Source organism: Gopherus flavomarginatus, chromosome 1 (genome assembly GCF_025201925.1).
Source record: "Gopherus flavomarginatus isolate rGopFla2 chromosome 1, rGopFla2.mat.asm, whole genome shotgun sequence".
Lineage (NCBI taxonomy): Eukaryota > Metazoa > Chordata > Testudines > Testudinidae > Gopherus > Gopherus flavomarginatus.
In genome coordinates, this window is record NC_066617.1 from 152,725,567 (window position 1) to 152,752,707 (window position 27,141).

The following is a 27,141-nucleotide window of genomic DNA, read 5'->3' on the forward strand; positions in this document are numbered from 1 at the left end:
TGGCCCTGCAAACTTGCATCAACACGATTCCAACAGTCGACTTTCCCACTCCAAACTGGTTCCCGACCGATTGGTAGCTGTCTGGAGTTGCCAGCTTCCAGATTGCAATAGCCACCCGCTTCTCCACTGGCAGGGCAGCTCTCAATCTTGTGTCCTTACGCCTCAGGGTGGGGGCGAGCTCAGCACACAGTCCCATGAAAGTGGCTTTTCTCATCCGAAAGTTCTGCAGCCACTGCTCGTCATCCCAGACTTCCATGATGATGTGATCCCACCACTCAGTGCTTGTTTCCCAAGCCCAAAAGCGGTGTTCCACGATGCTGAGCATGTCCGTGAATGCCACAAGCAATTTCATGTCATACGCATTACGCGACTCGCTATCATCGTTGGACTCCTCACTGTCACTTTGGATCTTAAGGAATAGCTCAACTGCCAAACGTGATGTGCTGGTGAGACTCGTCAGCATACTCCTCAGCAGTTCGGGCTTCATTTCCCACAGAAATCGAACTGCACAGAAACCGTTGAAAAAGACAAGATGGCGCCAAACGTGGACGGAAAAACAGGGATTGCTGGGATGTGAAGCGATGCATCTTGGGGCGTTGGGACAGGAAGCAGAATGTCCTGCAACCTCTGCCCCCTTCCCACAACCCATGGCGCCAGAATGGGAAGAGGTGCTCTGTGGGATAGCTACCCATAATGCACCACTCCCAACACCGTTGCAAATGCTGCAAATGTGGCCACACTGCAGCACTGGTAGCTGTCAGTGTGGCCACACTCCAGGGCTTTCCCTACACAGCTGTACGAAGAAAGCTTTAACTCCCAGCGCTGCACACTTGCAAATGTAGCCAAGCCCTCAGTGTGTAATAAGAAGGTCCACACAGGAACTTAGTATGGAATAGCTATTGCACTTCAAATTCACACCTTTCTTTATTCTGCACTCAGACAAGCTCTTAAACTTTTGTAAGGCATTTGATTTAATACCACAGAACATTTTGATTAAAAAATCAGCACTATACAATGTCAACAAAGCACGTGTTAAATGGATTAAGAACTAGCTAACTGACAGATCTCAAAAAGTAGTAGTTAATGGGGAATCATCATCAAATTGGCATGTGTTTTTAGTGGGGTTTTACAACATTGGTACTACGCCCAGTACTTTTCAAAATTTTCATCGCTGATCTGGAAGTAAATATAAAATCTTTGCAGATGACACAATGATTAGCAGAGTGGTAAATGATGAGGGCAGGGCAGTTATACAGAGCAATCTGGATCACTTGGTAAGCTGGGCCAATTCAAGCAATATGTGTTTTAATACAGCCAAATGCAAAATTATACATCTAGGAACAAGGAATGCTGGCCATACCTGAAGAATGGGGGACCATATCCTCTAAAGCAATGACTCTAAAAAGGATTTAGAGATCACAATGTACAAGCTACTGAACATGATTCTAAATGTAAATTATAGATTCTAAATCAGTGAAAGTGACAACTGATCAATGGATTGTTTTTGCTGTGGGAAAAAAAGACATGCAATTCTTGGATGTATAAACAGGAAAGTAGTGAGTAGGAGCAGGGAGTAGAGATGGCATGGTATTTACCAGAAGTGGGTTTTACCTGATAAAATCATGGGGGAAACTAGTTAGTCCCAGTTTAAGGCATTTTCTATTTTAAAAACAGTTTCATTAATGCACACTACATTCCACTTAGTTTTAGTTACATATTCAAGTTATGGTGACATAACATAAAGCAGTAGATCTGTAGATTTACAGTTGTACAAACAAAATGTGAATCTGCAGTGAGTGTGATACTAATATAAATAATTATAATCCTGAACATTGGAATGTCTGTATACATTCTGGTTTGGTATTTTCTCAAGGAAGCTGTACAGATCATGACTCATTTCAATTTTCAATATTATATAAACAGAATTCAAAAACATTTGATTATATGAAAATGACAATAATGCAGAGTTGCAGGCTTGAAGCATTAAGCAATCAGAAGCATGCAGAGTTGCAAACTACTAGTCCAGGTCCACTTGGCCATGCAACATCCTATAGCAGAAGACCAACTTTGTAGTGGATAGACTGCACCTATTCCTCATTTTTGAATGGATGTATTCAAAGTTTGAAAAGATTCATTCTGTGCTTGCTGAACTTGCTGGCCACTGATGCCATTATTTTTCACATTTTAACCTAGGTTTAAGCTAGTATTTACCCTGTCCTAAACTAGTTTTTCCCTGGAAATTGCCAACCCTGGTAGAGAGGTGGTTTTACCTCTGTACATGGCATTGATGAGATAAGTACTGGAATACCGTATCCAGTTCTGGTGTCCACATTTTTTAAAATGATGTTGGAAAATTGGAGAGGCTGCAGAGAAGAGCCACAAATTTGAGAGCTGGAGAAAATGCCTTACAGTGATAGATTTAGCAGTGAGAGAGCTTATCAAAAAGAAGACTGAGTGGTGACATGATTATGGTTGATAACTACCTTCACATGACAAAAATGCTGGGTACTGAAGGGCTCTTTAATCTAGAGACAGACAGAACAAGAACCAGTGGCTGGAAGTTGAAGCTAGACAAACTCAAATTAGAAATAAGGCACAAAATTGTAATAGTGAGGGTGATTAACCACTGGAATAAACTACCAGTGGTGGGTTCTCCATCCCATATCAGTGCTGGATACCTGTCTAAAAGATATGCTTTAACCAAACACAAGTTATTGGGCTCAATACAGTGGATGAAACTGAATGGTCTGTCATATACAGAGGTCAGGCTAGATGATCTAATGGCCTGTTATGGCTTTAGGCGTCATGAATCTATGACACACACTCCTTCCTTTGCCCAATTCTGAAGCAGAACCCCTTATAGCACTGTTTAAAGAGATGGAATCAAGAAATCCTGACTGGATGTTTTGTCCCTGCAGGGAATGAGGTGATTGCAGTGGACTGGAAGGGACTGAAAGATGTGGACCAGATCAATATGGACAGCACCAGCTCATTGCATGGCAGTAGCATCCACCGACCCTCCACTGAGGTGAGTGCCCATCCTATGCCCAAGGGAAGAAGACTGGAAAGTCTCAACCTCACTGAATACATATAAAGGGTCTGGGGTCACCAACTCAGCTGGGAAAGGCACAAAAGTCTTACTTGCACTAGAGACTTGGGGGCATCAATTTTCAGAAGTGAAAGCTTTGATTTACAGTTACCAGAGTAGAACATGAAAAGTAGCTCAGGGCGAGTCCGAAAACCATTTCAGTCTGAATTGCTTGTGTGCTGGCTTAGATGGGAGGCCCTGGCATAGAATAGATCTATACTGCTGTGGGGAAACAAAGAGCATTTTAGTCTCTCGTTATGTTTTTTAGGGGGTTATTCACAGTTAACTGCTGTTAAATTATTGGGAAGTATCTCCGGTGCTGCTTCATTTCTTGTTTTGAATGATGCAGCTTCTGTAATTTAACACATGAATTTTCCATTGTGTAATGTCCAGTGCATGCAATCACAAGACCTTTCACATTAAACAAGAAGATCAAAGCTCTTTTTATTCAATAGCCATACCATGTTAATGTACAAAGCACATACAATTTTACACATTACAAAATAACAATATATAAGAATTGCATCTTGATTCAGCATTTCTTCAACTGTGGAGTGTAACTCCCAGAAACTCCTGTTTTAGGGAGTTGTGCCACAAACAGGAGATAAGTAACTCGAGATCCTCAATGAACAAGCACTGTAGGGGCAGAAGGGGACACTTGGAACTCATTTGCAGAAGCAAGATTGGTTTTGTGTGGATGCATTTAGCCATTTCAGGAATGAATGGCTTTGTAGCCTGTTATAGAACCATTTTCAACTGAAATATTCCAGTTTTCTAGCTCACCTTTGAGTGAGTCCAAGGGCAGTGCTGTTCCCACAGAGGGTTATGCACTTGTTACTGCCCTGAAATAAGGACCTGACAAATTCATCCTCTTTGAAAATATCTGACATTGCCAGTGCACAATGTTCAACAAAAGAAGGCAGTGTGAATGCAGGGGGTTCCTATCAGAGGGTTATATATTGTCTGTCTCTCTCTCTTTTTCCCTCTCTGTTTCTTTGTATATTCCCAATCCCTTATGTCATTAACCATGGCCGCATACATGCAGACACCACAGTGATCAGGAGGGAATGAAGCCGGGACCTTCAGAACCAAAAGCACAAGACCATACCACTTGAGCTAAAGGAGTAACTCCTTTATCTGTGAGTAAGTAGCAGGCTGTTATAATCATTAGGACCAGCCACTAGAGAAATACATGGTCGCACACACTACACCCATGTGTTATATTAACATATTCTCTTTCTTCTCTTCCATAGCAAACCCGGACAGATTTCTCCTGGGATGGTATTAATGTGAGTATAAACCTTAAAGCCCTCCTCCTTTCATGAAAGGAAGCAAAGGAGCATTTGCACGGCCAGGTTACTGTGCTAGATGGACTATTAGTCTGACCCAGCATCATTCTTATGCTCTTATGATTTTCAGAAGGGCTGTTTACCTATATCTTCACCTGTAATTGGTGGGAGTGGGAGCAGTGGTTGCTCATCCCCTGTGAAAATCAGCCCATAGGTGCCTAATTTTGTAAGCAACCCCAAAGTCTGATAATTTTGGCTGGAATGTATGAGGGAACCTGGTGGATTTAGCTGGAACAACTAGCTCTTGTGGAGGAGCATGGAGAGTTCAAACCCTGTCATTCTCAAGGAAGAATAATTAATCAAGGATTAATGCATTCCTAGGAGAAACAAACACCAATTAACCCCTGGCTCATGTGGTGGTTTAGTGTCCCCCTCTCTCTAGAGTTGAGGCTGAGCATAGGGAAGGGAACGGCTGGGAGTCACAAGGATGAGACCATTATTATTGTTTGTTTGTGTGTTTATACATATATATATATAGCTGTGAAAGGACAGAATAAAGAGAGAATCATCACTGACACATGCTTCTTCATTTTGTTTTTTTCAATACAGATTATTTAAAACGTGAGAGAAAAAAATAGTCAAAAGCATATTCTTCCCCTGTTATTACTGCTTCTTGCCTCCTGACCTTTTGTGCTGTGTCACTTCCTGTAACGATGCGGCCTCTGGCAGGACACAACTGAGAGTATCAGTTCAGGACAAATTGCTTAGAGCAGGGCAGTCACAGCCCCAGGCTGGTTGTTCTCCACCTCTGAGCAAACCAAACCAGCCAAACAGAGAGGACTTCGGTCTCACCACACTGACTAACCATAAGTCGTACAAGCAATTCCCTTAAACACTCCAGTTTCCCAGTATCACCACCAGGGCCACTCATTATGGGGACAAATGGTTATGAAAACCAATGCCCCAGTAAAAGAAAAAAGGTTCTCCCGATCCCAAAGGACCAAGCCCCAGACCCAAGTTAATATACAAGTTAGATCTTACCCACAAATCATGCTGTTGCCAATCCTTTAGAATCTAAAATCTAAAGGTTTATTCATAAGAAGAAAGAAAGATAGATGAAAGTTAAAACTGGTTAAATTACATATAGAAATGGCAAAGTTCTTGGTTCTGGCTTGTAGCAGTGATGGAATAAACTGCAGACTCAAATCAAGTCTCTGGAGTACATCCACAGCTGGGACGGGTCGTTCAGTCCTTTGTTCAGAGCTTCAGTTTCAAGCACAGTTCCTCCAGAGGTCAGAAGTAGGATTGAAGACAAAATGGAGATGATGATGATGCCTTTTATAGTCCTTTCGCCATGTGGCTTGTGCTTCCTTTGTTCCAAGCACAAGCCACCCTGCACATGGCATGGAAAAGCCTTAGAGTTCTGTCCATAGGCATATCCCTGCATACCTTGCTGAGTCACAAGGTGTATCTGCCTTCTCTCAGTGGGTCAGTTGTACAGCTGATGGACCTTAATGGGCCATCAAGCAGGCTAGGCAGTGCTGATGCCAAATTGTCTGGAGTGTCACCCAGAGGCATAACACAAGTTTGAATTACAGACAGTATAGAGCCAATAACTATAATCCTAAATACAAAAATGAATCATGCATACAGATAGCATAATCATAACTAGCAAATCATAACCTTTTCATGGACACCTTATATGCCTTCCTGAACTCTTCAACTGATCTCTCATTTCCATCCCCTTCTTCTCCTTCTCTTGTTTTCTTTTTCCTTCATCTTTCCCTCTCTTTCACACTTTCATGCTTTCTCTCTTTTCAGCTCTCCATGGAAGACACAACCTCCATTCTCCCCAAGCTGAAGCGGAACTCCAATGCTTATGGAATCGGGGCTCTGGCTAAGTCGTCTTTCTCTGGTGAGAACCTCTGACCTGGGTTTATTTGCCACTGCTCCTCTCCCTTTGATCTTAGGCCTCTCTCCACTGTTTTCCCTGCTGCTGCTGCTTCACAAACCCAGGTGTCTCCTCACTCTCTGTTCAGCCTGAGACCTCTCCTTACCATTGCCCCGTAACCTGAGGCCTCTTCTACTTGCTGCTCTCCCAACTGCTGCCCCCTAATCTGAGGCCTCTCCTCACTGCTCTTCTAATTGCTGCCCCTTAACCCTTGTCCTCTTCTCACTGATCTGCCCAACTCAAGACCTTTCTGATCCGCAACTGCCTAGCCTCAGGCCTATCTCAGTTGTTGCCTCTTAAAAGTTCAAGTTTGTCTCATACCCCTCCGGCTCTTCTCACTGTGCCCCCATGCTCAGACCTCTTCAATTTCTTTCCCTCAAGACTGTCCTGGGACAAGACCCTTTTTCAGTCTCCTAGATCATCCATTTCTGGGATTTGCCCCTTGTACCCACTGTTCCCCTAACACCGAACTCTGTGCTGGGCAAAAAAGAGAATTCTTTCTCCAGGCTCTTTCACTTCTGAGTTTCTCCTCCTTTCTGATGGGAAACCATATCAGGGAGGGGTATGGAGTGCAATTACAACTCCTGGAGTTGCTTAATAGGCCTTTTGAGCCCCACAGGAAGGGAGGGAGGGGGCACCATCTAAGGGAAGGAGTCCAGGGGACGATGGAGGAGCCCCTTTCCAGGGAAGGGTGAATAGAATGACAAATAGCCGTGGAGCTGTGTAATAGCCCCTGCTTGTTTTCTGATGTCTGGCCCCTTAGGGATATCCCGCAGCATGAAGGATCACGTCACGAAGCCAACGGCTATGGGACAGGGTCGTGTAGCTCACATGATCGAGTGGCAAGGGTGGGACAAAGGTAACAGCCAGCAACAGCTGCATACACATGAGGCGGTGCGCAAGGATGCTGATGCCTACTCAGACCTGAGCGATGGCGAGAAGGAGGCCCGATTCCTTGCAGGTAGTCCTGACTTCCCCCACACTGGGGTGCTGGGGTGTCTGAGAGCAGAGAGAGAAAGGGGAGCCTGAGAGAGCCGGAGAAGAGAATTGCTGGGGAATGCACACAAATGAGGTAGGAAGGTGCAGCTCAGATGAAGGCCGGGGGGACTCGCTGGGAGATATGCTTGGCGAGGAGGCGCAGGTCAGAGCAGGGGATATCTTTGAGGCAGGAATGGGTAGATTCAGTGTTTCAGGGGTGTCAGTGAGGTGGGGGTACGTGGGGAGCTCCTCATGTCTCCACTGCCTCTCCCTGTCTCTCTCTGGCGCAGGGGTGATGGAGCAGTTTGCCATCTCTGAGGCCACTCTCATGGCCTGGTCCTCCATGGATGGTGAGGATGTGAGTGTCAACTCCAACCAGGAGAACCCAGCAAGTAACTACAGTGAGAACTACCAGGAGCTGATGGAGAACCAGGGTGAGCCCTATCCCCTCCCGCTGGTCCTGGGACATCCCTGCCCTCCCCCATTCTTGCTGCCAGGTTCTTTTCCATCCCTACTAGCTTCTTTATCCTCTGTGGGGGTCACCATTGCCGTTTCTCGTGAGTTCACATCTGGCAGAGAGAGGAATATGCCCCACTCATGGAGCTGCCCATAGAGTCAGGGCCCAGCAGACAAGCTCCAGACCCCATTCTCCTGGGTCTCTGGGCACAGCAGGGGAGGCCAGCATCACCTGTTATATGCAGGTTCTGCAGATTTGTCTGTCTGCCATTTCCAGTGGCTCCCATCTTGCCCTCTCTCTCTTTTCCTGTCCTCCCTGACCGCTCTCTCTGTTCTCCACTGCCCCCCTCTGTCTCTTCCTGTTTCTGTTGTTCTGTCTCACTCTCTTTCTCATTCTCTCTCTCCAATTCCTCCCTTTGCACTCTTTCTTTCCCCCTTTCATTCTCCCCCTTTCTCTCCCCTTCTCTTTCTGCAGATCACATGGCCCAGGCACAGTATGACAGCTGGCCTCATTCCTATGTCTCTCAGGGCATGTATTGCCTAGGCTCCTCTGATGCTTGGGAGACCAGCGACCAGTCCCTCATTGCTTCCCCAGCTACTGGTTCCTACCTAGGCCAGAACTTTGAGGAGACCCAGTCCAACCTGCAGGAGAGCACATTGATTCAGAGTAGCCTCATCCAGCAGCATCAGATGCAGCAGCAGCAACCACAGGCCCTGCTCCAGAACCCAGGGCTTATTGACATGTGGCCCCCTCAGACTGCCTCAGTGGGTGGTGGTGGGGCCGAATCCAGCACATACATGGGGGTGCATACAGAGGAGGAAGGGAACCCACTACTGGAGAAGGCCCCGCTGCTAAACAAGAAGGCCTCTCCAGAGGAGGACGATGCTGTATGCCGAGATCTGGAGTCACTGTCACCTCGGGAGGAGCTGGACCATGCCGCACTCAGCCGCAAGGTCTCGGATGTCACCTCATCCGGGGTGCAGTCCTTTGATGAGGAGGAGGGGGAAGCAAACAATTGATGCTGCCAGTGAGGAATCCGTCAGCACTACCAAATGGGAGAGGGGAAGGGAGAATGAAATGACAGGAAAAGCTCTCCCAGGTTCCCAGGCGGACACACGTGTCACTCTGACTTTTCATTTTTAACAAAAGGGAAGTAAAGGACTGGAGGTGTTTGACAAGGTCGGAGCCCTCCTTGCCCACCATCATGGACTGATCCCATGGCCCCCTGTTCTGGACAGCATGCTGGGGGCTCAGGGAACTCTTGACTTTAAATCTTTTTGATACAAAGGTTTGGCTCTGGATTCAGACTGCTCAGATGCTGGGATGTGGCTCCCAAGATACAAACAATGGCTTGAGACAGGGATATGGCTGTATGGATAGGATCTATCTTGGTAGAATGGATGTTGTTTTGGGGCTACAATCTGCTTTGATCCATGGGATATGTGAATACAGAGTTTGTTTTGAACAGGGCACAAGGCTGTGCAGATATAGGTTGCACTGATAGAGGGATTATGACTGATATACAGGATAAGGCTGTATGGATATAGCCACTGAACTAATAGGATGGATGAGCTATATGGATAAATACTGTACAGTTCTTTGACATGAGAACCAAGGCTCTGTGGATACGGACTGTACTGTGGTATGGATGGTGAGGCTTTGTGGACAAGAGCTGTGCTGTGATATGGATGGTGTGACTCTGTGGACACAGGCTGTGGTCTGGTATGGATAGTGTGACTCTGTGGATACGGGCTGTGCTCTGGTATGGATGGTGTGACTCTGTGGACACAGGCTGTGCTCTGGTATGGATGGTGTGGCTCTGTGGACACGGGCTGTGCTCTGGTATGGATGGTGTGGCTCTGTAGACACGGGCTGTGCTCTGTGATGGATGGTGTGGCTCTGTGGACAAGGAATGTGCTCAGGTATGGATGGTGTGGCTCTGTGGACACGAGCTGTGCTCTGGTATGGATGGTGTGACTGTGGACAAGGGCTGTGCTCAGGTATGGATGGTGTGGCTCTGTGGACAAGGGCTGTGCTCAGGTATGGATGGTGTGGCTCTGTGGACATGGGCTGTGCTGTGGTATGGATGGTGTGACTCTGTGGAAACGGGCTGTGCTGTGATATGGATGGTGTGACTCTGTGGACACAGGCTGTGCTCTGGTATGGATGGTGTGGCCTGTGGACAAGGGATGTGCTCAGGTATGGATGGTGTGGCTCTGTGGACACGAGCTGTGCTCTGGTATGGATGGTGTGACTGTGGACAAGGGCTGTGCTCAGGTATGGATGCTGTGGCTCTGTGAACAAGGGCTGTGCTCAGGTATGGATGGTGTGGCTCTGTGGACATGGACTGTGCTGTGGTATGGATGTTGTGACTCTGTGGAAACGGGCTGTGCTGTGGTATGGATGGTGTGGCTCTGTGGACACAGGCTGTGCTCAGGTATGGATGGTGTGGCTCTGTGGACACGGGCTGTGCTGTGGTACAGATGGTGAGGCTCTGTGGATACAGACCTAAACCCATACGGCAACAGCTGTGCTTCAGTCTCTTTGAAACATTTTTCTTTTGCTCCCTCTGACATGTCTGTCTGCCTGGGAGCTGCGAGGGGAGAGGAGGGAAGATATTTCCACATGGTGTTAGGCACTACATGCATGGGGAGGGGTCACCTGCTATTTTCTACTATATAGACACGGTAACATAAAGCTGACTTTCCCAGAGGATTTGGGAGTTTGTCCACCTCTGTGCTGCTGCCTGAATCTTTCCCTCTTTTCCTCTTCAGGGAAGCCAGGAACAGCAGGAACAAACGGTATCTTCATTTTCCAGTTTATATTGGAGTTTTGTTGCTGTTTCTTTTTCTACAGTTTTATATTGCCGGGTAATGGTTCTAAACACAGTGGTTAACAGAGGGAAAGGCCTGTGGGCTGGCCACCACTGACCATAACTACCATACCATGCTCAGTGTCCCCGGTCTCTCTGTGGTGCCAAATGTGGACAGAGGAAAGGGAGTAGGAGGGGAGTTTTTCTCCTCCCTCCTGTTCATTTCTCTTTCCTGCTTTACATTTTCTGTTTTTTCTTGACAATGTAAATATTCCTTGGCACTGTTTTCTTTTTTTCTCATTCCTCCCATCTCTCTTTCAGGGGTGGGGAAGGCTGGGTTATGGGGTTTTTTCTCCATTTGTACGGGTTCTATATTTTTGTTAAGAAAGTTTATGATTCATGGACTGATGGGGTTTTGATCCCATGTGATTCCCTTTCTTGTTGCTGCAGACATACTGCAGGAGAAGGGACTTTAAATAGGTATTTAACCAATTGTTTCCTCTCTGCTCTTGCTAGGGAATAAACAGGAGACAAAAATTGTGTGGGGGCAATCATTGTTCAGACAGCAGAACATGACCACCAGGGGATAGTAGAAGTGTTGGGTGTTCACTGAAATATGGGCAGTGTGTGAGCAAAAAAATGCCAACAAAGGGCAAGTTAAGGGTGGGGGACTGGATAAATGAACCAAGCTGGAGATTGCCCTCTTTCTGCACTACCTCGGAGGCATCTCTTCCCCACTTGCTCCAAGCCAGAGCCACTCTGTTCAACTGGAATACAGACATTTGTCTCCTCTCTATCTTCTCATCCCTGATGGTCAAATTGGTATTGCTGCTTGCAGGATGGGAGAGTGAGGTATGTTCCTCTTCTGATCCAGATTTGGAACCTAATCCACATAGCAGGGAAGTAGTACTTATCAGGAGAGGAGAATGTAGCAGGAATATTATCCAGGAGGGTAGAAGCTGAGACAGCCACAGGAAAACAGAAGTGGATCATGTCCAGGAGTCAAGAGGAGGGTGAATTAGACATGGAGCCTTGGAGAAGGTATTTCTGCCCACACACCTTTCCTACCTGCAATTGGGATTATAGGGAACTCCACAGTGAACTTCTGAGTCTCTCTGGCAAGCTCCATTTCAAGAGGACCTGTCTTCCCTCTCCACTGCACCTCTAATGGAAACGCCACTGGGAGGAGTGTTTGGGAGAATTATGTGAAGCTGACGCTTGGGGGTGGATATGAGACAAAAGCATTTGTTACCACCTCTTTGTCCCCATTCTTTGGAGCTTCCCTGTCTCTCCCGGGGAGGTTGCTCCTTTCCTGGGTGATGAGGTTTCAATATCTACTTAAATATGTTTACACATTCTGGTGCCATCCTCCCAAGGTTGAGAAGGCTGGATAAAGCACCGCCCAAAATCCTGGGAGGTCTCATTATCCTGAGTTTACCTGAACTGCTTTGGTCTGGCTGCTGCATGGATTAGGGAAGTCTCACTAACAAGAACAGAGAAACTGGGAAAGCATGGGCACTGCAGCGGATGACATACAAATGAAAGTTAACTCAATTTTTTTTTGAACTTTCAGGGAAACTGAAGTAGTGTTTCTTTGGGGTGTTTCTTTTGGGGTGGGGTAAGGTTCAATAAGCCGCCTTCTTATTTTTCTGAACCATTCTGCCCTGAGGGCCTAGCCAGGACCAACCTGGATGTTTACGATAATTATATTTCAGTGTAACTTCAAATGTATCCTGCTCCCACCTTGTCATTCACAGGACCAGGACAAGGGGGTAATCTTGGTTAGGTCTATTTTTTTTAATTAAGACAAGTTGTGCATTTGGTAAGATGTGTGACAAACGTATGAGGTGCATTTTCTCCATAGGAGAGAAGTAACAGAGGGACACACATTACATGGAAAACAAAGACTAAAAAAGAAAAAGAAAAGAAATTTACCTTATGAAAATCCCACAGAATGTAATAGCAAGTGAAAACCTTCCCACAGAGTTTTCTGACCGCTTGAAAATTATATTTCTGCTACAGAATTCTATAGCCCAGTTTTAAAAAGCTTATAGATGGGATCTCATTGTCTATTAAACCCTACAGGTGTTTAGAGTAATTTCTACAGAAACCTATTATTTTCAAGTTATTAAATTCTATAAGATTTTTCCATAAAGATCTTGTTTTTCTGCAAATAAAGATCTTATCTTTTTTGCACACACACAAAAAATTCCCTGGTATCCCCACCATCCAAGAACACACATGCCTTTCTCATTGCCAGGAACCTGACTGGACACAGCATTCCCATGGCCTCCAACCATTGCCTAAGTGAGACCCAAATGGACAATATTAATCACAAACTGATAGGTCACTTTGAGTCTCCTGAAAAATGTGATTCTACCTTAAAAAGTGACTGTATAAAATGTGCTTGTCTTATGCAACAGACCTGCACCCTGCCTGTATCCAGAATCAGATCTTCTCACGTTGCTAAGGTTTTCAGAAGTGACACATGGTTTTGGATTCATCAGTTTTTGGGGGCCCAATTTCAGATGCCTTAAGGCTCCCTGATTTTTGGCACTTTCTGAAAATCAGGTCTACTGAAAGTATCGAAAAACTGAGGAATGCAAAATCTTGGCCCTAGATTTTGACTTGCTTTTTACTCAAGTTATCCCTGCAGAGCCAACCTAGCTCAGAAAGAGGGTAATGGAACCTATTCCTTCTTGTGCAGCATCTACAGAATTGTTTTTTATGTTCTAATTAGTCACACCTGTGCAAACCTCCTGAGGGCCATGGGGTTACCACAGGTGTCTTTGGGGGCACAATTTGACTTGCAGTTTCTTTATTCTAGGGGTCAAGTATCAGAGGGTAGCCGTGTTAGTCTGGATCTGTAAAAGCAGCAAAGAAAACTGTGGCACCTTATAGACTAACAGAGGTTTTGGAGCATGAGCTTTCGTGGGTGAATACCCACTTCCTCAGATGCATGTAATGGAAATATCCAGGGGCAGGTATATATATGTGTGCTAGCAAGCAAGCTAGAGATAACGAGGTCAGTTCAATCAGGGAGGATGAGGCCCTGTTCTAGCAGTTGAGGTGTGAAAACCAAGAGAGGAGAAACTGGTTCTGTAATTGGCAAGCCATTCACAGTCTTTGTTCAATCCTGAGCTGATGGTGTCAAATTTGCAGATGAACTGAAGCTCAGCAGTTTCTCTTTGAAGTCTGGTCCTGAAGTTTTTTTGCTGCAGGATGGCCACCTTAAGGTCTGCTATAGTGTGGCCAGGGAGGTTGAAGTGCTCTCCTACAGGTTTTTGTATATTGCCATTCCTAATGTAGGAATTCCTTTTCTCTACGGAAAAGGATAAATGGACACAAATCAGACATTAGGAATGGCAATATACAAAAACCTGTAGGAGAGCACTTCAACCTCCCTGGCCACACTATAGCAGACCTTAAGGTGGCCATCCTGCAGCAAAAAAACTTCAGGACCAGACTTCAAAGAGAAACTGCTGAGCTTCAGTTCATCTGCAAATTTGACACCATCAGCTCAGGATTGAACAAAGACTGTGAATGGCTTGCCAATTACAGAACCAGTTTCTCCTCTCTTGGTTTTCACACCTCAACTTCTAGAACAGGGCCTCATCCTCCCTGATTGAACTGACCTCGTTATCTCTAGCTTGCTTGCTAGCACACATATATATACCTGCCCCTGGATATTTCCATTACATGCATCTGAGGAAGTGGGTATTCACCCACGAAAGCTCATGCTCCAAAACCTCTGTTAGTCTATAAGGTGCCACAGTTTTCTTTGCTGCTTTTATTCTAGGGGATGATCTGGAAAGAGTCCAGCTTGACTCTCAGAGCCCAGGCTGAGTTTGCAGGGCTGACAGTCAGAAACAAACATCTTTTTATTTGTCAAGTAAGCAAGTTTGATCTGGAGTCGTCACTTGTGAGCAGAGCTGCATTCATGAAATATTTCTGAAATTGCTTGAAGCAGTGTAGCTAGAGGGTACTCTGCCTTTGTTTGCCGTAAAGCCATTAAGACTTTAGCAGGAGCCATGACTTCTGTTCTTTGCTTAACAGAGAAGTGTCTCTTTGGTGACTCTAATAGTTGAATAAGCTCTCAGAGAGACAGAGCTCTTTCTCACTCCTGTGCCCTCTACTGCCACCATCTGGCCAGCTCACATTACTGTTGTTAAACCTGGAAGTTGTTCATGGCTTGGGCTGAGTTGAGTGTGGGGGGACAGGATAGATAAGAACTGGCTAGTCCAGAGTAATGGGATTTGGAATCTTTGCCTCTAGGGCACCAGTTCCAGTGTGTCTGTGAGTGGCTGGCTCAGGGGAATCATGAAGTGGGATATAGGGTCTTTCATCTCTAAAGCACAATTTTCAATTTGGCTCCAGATTGGGGGAACTGGCTGAATGAATGGGACAAGGGGAAGGTGTCTTTCATCTGTAGGGCATCAGTTCCAATACATCCTTAGGTCTGGCGAAATGGCTCAGGGAGTTGAGGAAGGGGACACAGATCTTATCACTTCTAGATGACTGGTTCCAATCTGTTCCTACTTTATAGTGACTGACAGTCATTCCCATCTGGCAGCTCTTCGGTTTCCATGTGAATTGGCAGATCTCAGGCAGTGGCTAGTCACCCTTGCCAATTCCACCCCTTTTCTTTGACTACGCTGGGACTTCAGAGCTGACAGGGAAAGGTAAGCACCACTGATAAGTCCTGTCCTGTGATTGTAGGACAGCGGCAAGTCTATGGGAAGTATTGGGCGCTGTGTTGGGTTCCTGGGGTGATATAGCTTCTGCAGCCAGGGTACATGCCTATTTTCATACCAGGTCCAAGGTAACTTGAGTTTTGGAATAGCCCTGAGATGTATAGGCTGGCCAAGTGTGTGGCTAAAGCCTGGACCATCCTTACTGTGTCCAGAAAATGGAAATTGTCTGTGGAGTCGGCAGGACAGCCAGGGAAAAGGACACTATTTTCTAAATCTAAAAATGTGTTGGGGGGGAGAGGGGAGAGAGGCAGCAGGGAAAAGGAGGGAGTTGAGGAAATATGTCAGCAAAAAAGATGAGAAAAGCTTTTTAAAAAATAACACCCTTGCAAAGGAGCTGGAGAGGTTAATCACAAAATAAGAAAGAGACTCCCAACCTGGTGTATGTAGCTCAAGTGCTGTTACAGAGCTTGGTACTGCATAAGTAGGCTTGGCAGAATTCGATTTTTAATATATAATTTTGATGGATAATATCAATATTATTTTAAATTATTTTTTCTAGTTTTATCTATTTCAGTTTTCACAGTTGCATGCAATTATGAGGGTGAAAATGAGGGAGGTCAGACAATGATTATTTAATGACAGATGTTGAGATTCAAAAAGTTATATAGCTTTATAAGTGTTAAAGCACAAATTGTCAACATGTCATGTCAAAATATACAAAGTAAATATCTTTAGATCAAACACAAAGTTCTCAAGCAGCATTTTTCTTACTTTGCCTAGCTGTAAATTTTGATTTGTCAATGGAAATATTTTTTCATTAGTTTGTGTGTGTGTGTACAGTGAAATCAGCATTTACTGACCATTACCAATAAAAATCTAATCCTTCCAAGCCTATGCTTAGGCCATCTAGCTCACCCTTCTGGAAGACAAGGAGGGGGAGAGAGATTTCTCCACACACAAGAAGTTACCTACTTCTTTCCTCGTCTCCCCTGAACAGCCAGAATACTGTATTCTTCCTCCTGTGGGCACCAGCCAGCAACTGCCCCAAGTAAGAGCCCAACCCTGCTCCAACTGAAGTCAGCTGAGACTTTGCCTTTGTGGGAGCAGGGTGAGGCCCTGAATCACCAGCCTCAGTCCCATTCATCTTACATGTCAGATTAATTGTCCTGATAGAGGAAAAGATAAGTAAAAAGTAAACACCCCTCAATACTCTGGAGAGCAGCACAGGCTGGCATTAAGCTTAGCTGCACAATCCAGAAAGGTGTCACCTCAGCCTTCCCATGTAAGGAGAAGGTCCTTGCTCTCTCATAGCCTAGAACTGTTCCTTCCTGCCAGCTCAGACTATCTTACATTAGCTGGTAAGAGGTAAAGTTTCTCCATCTCACCCCACTTTGGATTTTCCTCATGGTTTGGTTCAGACATTTCTAAACAATGAGAAACGTCGTTTTAAGCTGCTGTTACCAAAAGAGCCTTCCAAATACAGCGATCGCCAGTGATCGGCAATCAGCATATTTAATGTTGTCTTGAGAGAAGTGGAATTAACATTTGCTGTTTAGCTGGAGCTCAGAAGAGGGAGTCTGACAGGGATGTCCTGTGCCTTAACTCAGGGAAGGGAAGGATAAACAGAGTGATATGTAGAATATGGATCGGATGTGCACCCATTAAATAGCACAGCAGAGGCAGTGTCAGTTATGAATGGAAGCCAGATGGAGCCCTCTTTCACATCACAGTCGCTCCCCAGGTGAGATAGATAGGGCTGGATCTGTAGGAGAGTGATAGACATCTGTGTCAGATCAGTATCTTTCTGTCTCTCTCCTCAGCACAGTGTTTCTCACTATGCAGAATGTCTGGCCCCTTCCCAGAGATCACAGGCCCCTGCAAGCACAGACAGCTCTCTAGGTTTGTTGGGAAGTGATACAGACCAGATGGTCACTGTGTTACCAGCACAGATATGGCAGGGTCTGCATTGGAGCCTAGAGACCATCAGGGTCTTTGTTATATATTTGGCTCTTCCTAGCACAGACAGTGCAAGATATGTACAGGTGTGTGTGATGTGTACCAGTTAGGCCTTTTTTGGACATTTTTGACCTTCCCTTGTATGGATATGAACAGGTCTGTGCAAGAGTAATATGGACCGACTGGGATTGTGCATTGTATTTCCCCAGCACAGACAGATCTGGATTGGAATGGAAGCAATGTAACCAGGCCAGGCCTCTGTTTTGGACAATATTTCCACCCAGACCCTAGGATTTCTCCTGGAAATGTAGGGACTGACAGATTGTCTGTTCAGTCATGAATGTTGCTCCCCAGAGCAGTCAACAAGGCACCTGCCTGTTCTAGAATGATAGTAAGGGCTCCTGGTTAAGCTAAGTGGTACACTTAAGAAGGGAGGGTTGCTATCTTTCTATCACTGGTTGGATGGGATATCAGCCTCCACTTCCATCTTGCACTGAGTCAATGCTCAGTGTCTTCAGAAATCCATTCTTTGTTCTGCTCCTCCCAAGGGTACAACTAGCGTCCATCCTGTCAGGCAAAGTTCTTCTTCACCCAGGAGAAAGGTCATGCACTGACAGTTAATTCCAGGATGCCACAGCCATCCAGTCCAGGTTCACCTGAACCCCAGAGCCTTTTGCAGGAGGGACAGAAAATCAGTAAAAGCATTTCCCCTTGTTGCCCTGCTCCCTTTCTAGAGGTCACAAATTCCGTGTAGGTTCTTGATCTAAATGCTGTGCCCAGTCCATTCCAGGCAAGGATAGGCATCCACTCCACTTCTATCCACTGTTTCCATGTAGTGTGCAGATGAGCAGTGTGAAAAGCATAAGCAACTTTGCAAGTGTATTGTGTTTGATGGTTTCTGTTTATCTTCTCTGGTTTTGTGGTGTCTTGCATGATTGGGGGAGTCACCAATGGGTCCCCAGGATCCTCCAAACTACAGAATGAGTCTCAAAAATCATTTTATAATGAGCAGGACTGTTTTTAAAAGTTCTTTTTGGGGTTGGGTGGGTAAGGGCTGGGGAGTGGGAGGTACAGTGATCTCTGGGTGGTACGGGTGGGTGGGTGAATGGGACGTGGTGTCTTGAAGCACGTTTAAAAGCAACCAAAGGTTTGGGGCTTAAGATTTTGTATTCTCAACATATGAAACTGCTTTTGCATATGGGGACAGGATAAGGAGGGGCTGAAGCAGGGCAATGTAAAGACCCTCTTCCCCAGCTGTGTGTGATTTTGTGGGGAACTGAATGGAGATTCTTTTCATCCCTCAAGGATACATTTTGTGGAGGGCCATGGCTCTTCATGGGGAAAGAAAGAGCAAGAAGAGAAGGGGTCTGTCATTATAACCCTCCTACCCCTGCCTTGTCTCATGCCACCCCCAAATAAACAAAAACAAAACTGATTTTCCTTTGGTCTTCCAGCTCCAAAACTTCTTTGCTTGAAATCTTTTTGCTGGTTATTCGTCGCATGTTTTGATAATATGACTTATGAGAAAAAATCTCTCTCTCTCTCTCTATATATATATATATATACCCTATCTATAAATATCTATCTATATATATATATAATATATATATATATAAAAACTATACATATGGACATAGGAAACTATATGGCACTACACACCTCCATACCTATGTGTGGCAGCAGCCACTGAAAAAGGAGAGGATGTAGGTCAAAATGGCATGTACAGTCCTTATGGAGTTATTATTAAACAGAATGTGGTCTTGCCATTCTGGCTGGTGGAAGTGTTTTATTTCTTGGGGGAGAATACAAGGAACTTGCGTCTGTGGACACAGTATCCTAGCAGGAGTGGAGGTACAAAATCATTGATAGGAGTAAAGCCAGGGCATGCTGGAGATGTTATATACAAGGATAGGACAGTATCTCATGCTGGGCAAGTGAGAGAGCTTTTTGCACGCCACTATAAAGAGATGACACTTCATCTGCAGCCATTGTGTCACAGAACAGAGGTCATTGTGCGAGCCCAACAATGTCTGTTCTGACGCTGCTGCCCTCTTCCCTTATCTTTTCATTTAGCTGCAGTATTCATTTTTGTGCTGATATTTCTCCAGAGTCTTTCATCTCAAAGCATGTTACAGACTGTACATATAAGAGTCGTTCAGTTACCAATGAAATGCTGCCATTTTTGAGATAGTTCACAACATGCTAGACAGCAGGTTAGGATAGAACATGCAGAAAAATCGAGCAGCCAGATGAAACCACAGGGAAGGTTTAAGCAGGACGAGATCTATAATGACCTTGAGTAATCCAGACATTGGCTTTACTTCTAATCCAAAAAACTGCACTTCTAGCTGCATGATGCCCCTACCAGTGTATTGGGGTAGTTGTTTAATGTTGACTCAGAGAGGAGATACCCCTATGGAGTCGCCAACATTGCTGGCATCTCCTTGCAGCTTTTCCAATCTGGTTTACATCTGCCAACCAACATAGCTTCCAACACTTGAAAAACTAATGGCCTAATACAGGTCACTGTCAGGAAGGGTTTGCTGCTATTCATTCCAAATGTTTTTTACCTTAGTTTCATCCCAACACTTCTAGTTGTACCCCCTTTGCCACCTAATATAATTTCTCTCTTCCTTGATGTGAACACCCTGTAGATGTGTCTGTACTATTGTGCCCCTTTACCTTAGATGTTGCTTTCACAAAACATACATCGTTAACGCTTCTAGTCTTTCCTTGTCAGTGAGTCCCTCCAGCCCCCTAACCATTTCTGGTACTTTTCTCTGAACTACCTCCAGTTTGCCAGTTTGTTCTTGAAATGGGGTGCTCAGAGCTGAAATGCTCCAAGTGTGCTTGCACCAGAGGCACAGAAGAGGGCTATCACTTTCCTGACCCATGAAGTGATGCCTCTGCATATACCAAAACTGTATTGGCCATTTTACTGCCTGTTACACTACACACAGATGTTTAATTTGCTGTCTGCTGTAGCTTTTCAAGGTCTTTATAAGCATCTCTCTGTCCTAGGATTCTCCTCCCACTAAGGGTATTTTGGATTCTTTTCCCCAGACAAGTTAGCTTTGTTTTCCTGCTATTTTCTTATCCTGTTATTTTCTTATCCCATTATTTTCTGTCCCAGTCTCAGCTCTCTGTAAGTATCTTTCTTATTATTTCTCTGTCCTGTCTCGTGTTCACTGCTTTCCCCAAGTTACTGTCTGTCAGTTTCATTGGCCATGCCATTTACTTCCTCTTCCAGATTATTCATGAAGATTTTAAATAAGATTGGACCTGAAACAGTCCTGCTCATCACCTCCCCACCTTCTACTTTGCCATTTGCCAGCATGATTTCTTTACAGTTCTTCAGACAGTTCTTAGCTGCACATAGCAGTTCTCATATCCCAGTCACTTTGAATTATGACTGTGAGTGAGGGCAAGTCTACACTTATAAAGCTGCAGCACTTTAGTGAAGCTGCTACTATGCTGACAGGAGAGCTTCTCCAGTTGGTGTAATTAATTCACCTCCACAAGAGGCGGTAGCTATGTGATGGGAGAAGCCCTTTCCTCAACATAGCGCTATTTACACTGGGGGTTGGGTTGGTGAATCACACAAACACCTCACTGGACCAAAATCCAAGTATGTTACAACTCCTGTTTTCTCTGTAACCATTTATATCGTATATCTCAGGAGCAAAAGACAGCCAAGTTTGTTGGCAACTTATTCTTCATAAATCTTCAGTGCTGCCTTTTGCTCACAGTTCTGTTGCACTTGGGATTAGATGTTAGGTTTTGAGGAATTGTAGCTTCAGCTCGTGTGGCTGAAATGCTGACCAGGTGTTAATGATTTTCCTTTTTCTACCTAGATTTTTTTCTTTCATTTTCCTTCATTATTCAGAGTCACAGATGACTTTGCCATTTATTACTGGACAGCTTTAAGAAATTTATTTATATACAAATAAATAGTTTACATTTTAAAATCTGTCTTCATTATGGTTGTTTTAATTGGAAAATAAAGTCAGTAATAGCTCTCTCATGCCCTCTCTCTCCATGTTTGTCTGTTTCTAGGTATTTATACTGATTAGTCATCTCAGTAGTAGCCAGGTTCTTCCTTTAGCATCTTCCAGCTCAGGAACTTTGAGGCCTTAACATTAATGAACTGAGCCTCCCAATGCCTCTGTGAAGGTACCATTGGTAACTATAATTCTCCCCACTGTATAGGTGGGGAACACAGAGGAACAGAGTGGAGACTGGTTCTATTATGGCTGCTCTGTGTGAATCCACTGCGTTGTGTGTGGGAAGGAGAGGGAGGCCCCAGGAGCACTGTCTAGCCCTTAGCACACCTTGGCAGGAGGCGGCTGCCAAAATACTACTACTGCCTGTGCTCAGAGTGCACTGGGGTAGGATGTGTCTGGGCACAGAGGGAAGTGGGGAGACGTGGAGAAGGCCTGGCTTCCCTTCCACACCATATACCAGCCATTGTGGAAGTGCAGGCCTGTGGGGAACATGTGCTATACCTGTCTTTCAGCTGCAGCAAGTACCGCTGCTCAGCTTCCTCCCTCAGTGCCTCCCTCCACACTGCCTTGTTACTGATAATATCCCCTCCCAGGACACATACTCCACTAGCAGGAGTCAGAAGTCTGAGTGGGGTTGTCTGTCTGCTCTGGAGAGAAAAGGGCTGAGGAAATCACTCAGAATAATTTTCTTTCACCCTTCCTTTACTGCAGTGCTCTCTGGCTAAGCACTGGGCTGGCAACATCCAGTGACAACAGGCCACTCCAAGCATGTGGAGTATTGCATCCTTCAAGTGAGGAGACGGGAAAGCGCAGAGGTATAGAAAGGCTAGGGGAGTTGGGCAAGGCAAGGTGGTGCTAGGGAGAGATACAATCTGTTTTCAATTCCATATGCTCCAGGGCTTCTTGGCTCTGAAGGGTTCAGTTTTGTAGATGAAGGTTGGGCATATAGACCTAGGTTCGAATTTGTAGAGAAAGTTCAAGGCTTTGGTGATGGTTCAGTTGTGGGATGAAGTTTACAGGTTTTGGGAAAAGATTTTGGTTTTAAAGTAAAGCTCCCTGTGTGTGTTTTATGGGGTAGAAGCTGGAGATTCAGGTTCTGGAGTGAAAGTTTGGGATTCATGTTGTGGAGCAAAGGTTTCCAGGTCAAACTTTGAGACTTCCTGCAAAGGCGTCAACTTTCTAATGTACCAGGGGGTGTTCGACCCCGTAGCTCTGCCCCAGGCTCCACCCCACCTCTTCCTGCAAGCCCGCACCTCCACCTCACCTCTTCCTGCCCCACACCACGTTCCACCCCCTCCCCCAAGCTGCTCAGCCCTTGCTCCTCCCTCCCCCAGTGCCTCCTGCATGCCATGGAACAGCTGATTGTGATAGGCAGGAGGCACTGGGAGGGAGTGGGAAGCTGGCTGCTGCAGTACCCACCATTTTTTCCCCATGGGTGCTCCAGCCCTAGAACACCCACGGAGTCAGCGCCTATGGCTTCCTGTACAGCACACAGGACCACTTCCATGCATGGAGAAAGGTATCCAGAAAAAAAAAACAGGTCTAAGAAGAGAGTGTGGTGCCTTTACTGCCCAGAATATTTACTGCGTGTAACGGGAAGCCTGGGCAGAGTCAGAGACTAGCACTCAGGGGAATCCTTCACTGCTCTACAGCACCTGTGTGCTGGCTACATGGCAGAAAGAGGCTGCAGAGCAGCCTTTAGCATTCCTGAGGAATACCCAGGTACATGGGACCCCATGAGAGCTCTGCAGATGCCCTGCAGGATTCACCAGTGCTGGGGGCATTCTGGGCCAAGGGCAGGAGGAGTCACGGATCAAGGATTCCTGCACCTGATTATTCCCCAGCTTCCAAGGCCCTTAGGGACTACAGCAGCTGAGGTGCATATTGAGGTAGATCTGAGGTCTCATCTTACTAGCTCAAGGACTGAACTGGCCCCTAGGATCAAGCAGACACAAGCTTCCTCCCCTTGTTCTATTTGCTGGCCTCAGTGCTGCCAGAGGATGAATCCCCTTCTCAGCAGGGCATAGAAATGCTTTCTTATACTTTTAAGGCCAGAAGAAGCCATTATGATCAGCTAGACTGAACTCCCTAACACAGTCCAGAGAACCCACCCAATAGTTTCTGCATCGAGCCCATAACTTCTGAATGAGCTAGAATGTACCTTTTAGAAAGACATCGAGTCTTCATTTAAAATGCCAAGTGTTGGAAAACTCACCAAATCTCTTGATAAGTTACCTTCAGAGTTTAAAATGTGTGCCTGAGCTCTAGCGTGAATTTGTCTAGCTTCAGGTTCCAACCACTGGATCTTGTTATGCCTTCTGCTAGATCAAAAATCTCTTCCCATGAACCAATCAAGTCACCCCTTAGCCTTCTCTTGGATAAACTCAACAGTTAGCTTCTTATGACTCTTACTGTAAGGCAGGTTTTCCAGGCCTCTAATTATTCTTGTAGGTCTTTTCTGAGTCCTTTCCAATTCTTCAACAGCCTTTTCAAAGTGGATAACAGAACTGAAGCCAGTATTCCAGTAATGGTCTCACCAGTGCTGTATCCTGGGGTATACAAATCCACAACCAGTTCTACTTTTTTGCCCAAGGGTTGCAGTGAAAGACTATTCCAGGTGCTCAAATGCATCTTAGGCTACTGTATTGGTACAGCTATCCCAGCAAACCCTTTGATGGAGATGCTACTTATACATGCAAAATCACTTTTTGCTGATATATCTGCATGTACACTGGGGCTTTTGTAGCATAGCTATCATAGAAATGTAGGGCTGTAAGGGTTCTCAGTAGGTCCAAGTATACTTAAACCACCCCTGACAGGTGTTTGTCCAGCCTATTCTTAAAACCTCCAGTGTGGGGAATTCCACAACCTCCTTTGGAAGCCTGTTTGAGCTTAAACTATCCCGCATCGTTAGAAAGGTTATCCTAAAATCAAATTTAAATCTCCCTTGCTGCAGATTAAGACCATTACTACTTGTCCTACTTTCAGTGGACATGGAGAACTGATCGCCATCCTCTTTATAACAGCCCTTACCACATTTGAAGACAGTTAGCATGTTCTCCCGCGTGCTTCTTTTCTAAGACAGAACATGACCAGTTTTTCTAATAATTCCTCTAAGATACAACACTCCTGTAAATACATCCCAGAATGTTATTAGCCTTTTTCACAACTGCATCATATTGTTGACTCGTATTCAATTTGTGATCCAATATAACCTCCAGACCTTTCCAGCGGTACTACCATCTAGACAGTTAGCTATTTCAGGGTGTTTTTCACACTCCTAACCCACAGACAAAAACTCTTTAAGTGTAGATGAGACCTTATTTTGAGCTGCCCCAGCCCCTTGTGTGCATCATCCTAAGATTCCCTCTCCTTGTATTACTTGGTCCTCATCTTAAGACCATAAGAACAGCCATACTGGGTCAGACCAAAGGTCCATCTAGCCCAGGATCCTGTTTTCCAACAGTGGCCAATGCTAGGTGCCCCAGACAGAATGAAAAGAACAGGTAACCATCAAGTGATCCATTCCCTGTCGCTCATTCCCAACTTTTGGCAAACAGGGGCTAGGGACACCATCCCTGCCCATCCTGGCTAATAGCCATTGATGGACCTATCCTCCATGAATTTATCTAGTTTTTTTTGAACCCTGTTATAGTATTGGCCTTCACAACATCCTCTGGCAAGGATTTCCACGGGTTGACTGTGCATTGTGTGAAAAAATACTTTCTTATGTTTGTATTAAACCTGCTGCCTATTAATTTCATTTGATGACCCGTAGTTATGTTATGAGAAAATAACACTTCCTTATTTACTTTCTCCACACCATTCATGATTTTAAAAACCTCAGTCATATCGCCTTAGTTGTCTCTTTTCCAAGCTGAAAAGTCCCAGTCTTGTTAATCGCTCTTCACATGGAAGCCTTTCCATACCCCTTTTCTGAACCGTTTCCAATTCCACTATATAGTTTTTGAGATGGGGCGACCACATCTGCATGCAGTATTCAAGATGTGGGCATACTATGGATTTATATAAAGGCAATATGATATTTTCTGTCTTATCATCTATCCCTTTCTTAATGATTCCCAACATTCTGTTCACTTTTTTGACTGCCACTGCACATTGAGTGGCTGTTTTCAGAGAACTATCCACAATGACCCTCTTTCTTGAGTGGTAACAACTAATTTAGATCTCTTCATTGTATATGTATAGTTGGGATTATGTTTTCCAATGTGCATTACTTTGCATTTATCAACACTGCATTTCATCTACCATTTTGTTGCCCAGTCACCCAATTTTGAGAGATCCTTTTGTAGATCTTCACAGTCTGCCTGGACTTAACTATCTCTTCTCTGTCTGTCTCTGTCTCTATCTTGCTCTCATGCACACAACTCTCTCACTTTCTCCAATTTTTTTATTTAAAAAGCCATCTTCAACATCAGGTCAAGCCACAAACCTTGCCCTCCCAGAAAGGTAGGGACTCAGGCTTGGTGGCAGCTCACAGAGCCCTAATGCTGATGGGGCATGACACAGCAGATAGTTGCAGGTACTTTATGAGAAGATAAGCCTTGTTTTCTTTCTTTCCCCCTCCCCCATGCTTTAAAATATACTGCTGCCCCCAGCTGAACACAGGGCAGGCCAGATCACAATGGAGACCCCCAGCTTCAGAAAGGGTTCTTGTTTACATGTACAAGCCTAATTGCTAGAATTCAGGCCAAGGAGAAATTCTCACTAGTACATTGGCAGGTGCCCCAGGATTTTCACCTGCCTCTGGAGCACGGCAGGGTAACCATCTGCTTAAATAAGCTTGGCAAACCCAACATAGTTGGTGTCTTCCGGTTGCACGAACAGGGAACTGGGAACCGTGCTGCCTCTGGCTTTGTCATAGCCTCCAGGCAGCCAGCTTGTGAAGGTGCACCTGGCCAGGCATCAGGACGTATCATGAAGTGCCTGGGATCGCCTCTCCTCGCAGCTTGCTGAGTGGGATTGTGTCTGGCAGAGCCCCAGGCACTGCTATCTGGTTTCTTTGATGAAAATTTTACAGTAGAAAGCTGCCCAATGGCTGGGGAAATCTGCAGACTCTACAACACTGAATTTTGCTATCGTACTGAGAAAACCTGGCAGGAATAGTGAGTTAGCCTGGCAGGCTCTCGTCTCTGAATGTCAGGGTATCATATGCATGCACCAAGCTGCTACAGCATCTCTCCTCCGGACACAGGTGAAGATGGAATAGCAAAGGGTGCTGCGAGTTACCATTGAGATGTATTGGCAGAGCTGTGTGGATGGTACTCAGTCCTGGAGTAGTAGGAGAACAGTGTTTAAAGAGAGGAGCCTTCCTGTGCTAGCAAAGGGGAAGGTAGGGAAGCGGCTTCTCTCTGCCGTTTCTCATTTCTCTCTCATCAGCCTGCTCCCAGCCCACAATCTCCCTCCATGGGGGATTGTAAAGTAATACACACTGGAAAAAATAACCCGAATTATACATACATATGATGGGGGCTAATTTAGCTACAACTAATCAGGAAAGAGGTCATGGAGTCATGGTGGATAGTTCTCTGAAGAAGTCCACACAGTGTGCAGCAGCAGTCAAAAAAGCAAACAGGATATTATGAATCATTAAAAAGGGGATAGAGAATAAGATGGAGAATATCTTATTGCCCTTATATAAATCGATGGTACGTCCACATCTTGAATACTGTGTACAGATGTCGTCTCTTCATCTCAAAAAAGATACACTGGCATTAGAAAAAGTTCAGAAAAGGGCAACTAAAATGAGTAGGGGTTTGGAATGGGTCCCATATGAGGAGAGATTAAAGAGGCTAGGAATTTTCGGCTTGGAAAAGACGAGACTAAGGGAGAATATGATAGAGGTCTATAAAACCATGAGTGGTGTGGAGAAAGTGAATAAGGAAAAGTTA

At 45.2% G+C, this 27,141-nt stretch overlaps 1 protein-coding gene across 6 annotated transcripts in view; it reads left to right on the plus strand.

Moving 5' to 3' along the window:
* The window catches only part of FAM131B (family with sequence similarity 131 member B), a 46,675-nt gene extending 36,045 nt beyond the window's left edge, over window positions 1-10,630 (plus strand). Inside the window, exons 2-9 of one of the 6 annotated variants that reach the window (XR_007773178.1) lie at window positions 2,919-3,028; window positions 4,342-4,377; window positions 6,199-6,288; window positions 7,079-7,289; window positions 7,597-7,740; window positions 8,238-9,605; window positions 9,764-9,803; window positions 10,201-10,630. Coding sequence is in view for 1 of the 6 variants with exons in the window: in XM_050944241.1 (XP_050800198.1) it covers window positions 2,919-3,028; window positions 4,342-4,377; window positions 6,199-6,292; window positions 7,092-7,289; window positions 7,597-7,740; window positions 8,238-8,782 (1,127 nt within the window). In the remaining 5 variants the exon portion in view is untranslated. Of the gene's footprint in view, window positions 1-2,918; window positions 3,029-4,341; window positions 4,378-6,198; window positions 6,293-7,078; window positions 7,290-7,596; window positions 7,741-8,237; window positions 9,924-10,200 lie in introns of those variants that run through there. The other 5 variants (XR_007773171.1, XR_007773174.1, XR_007773175.1 and 2 more) reach the window with 5 other exon arrangements.
* Window positions 10,631-27,141: the final 16,511 nt, after the last annotated feature.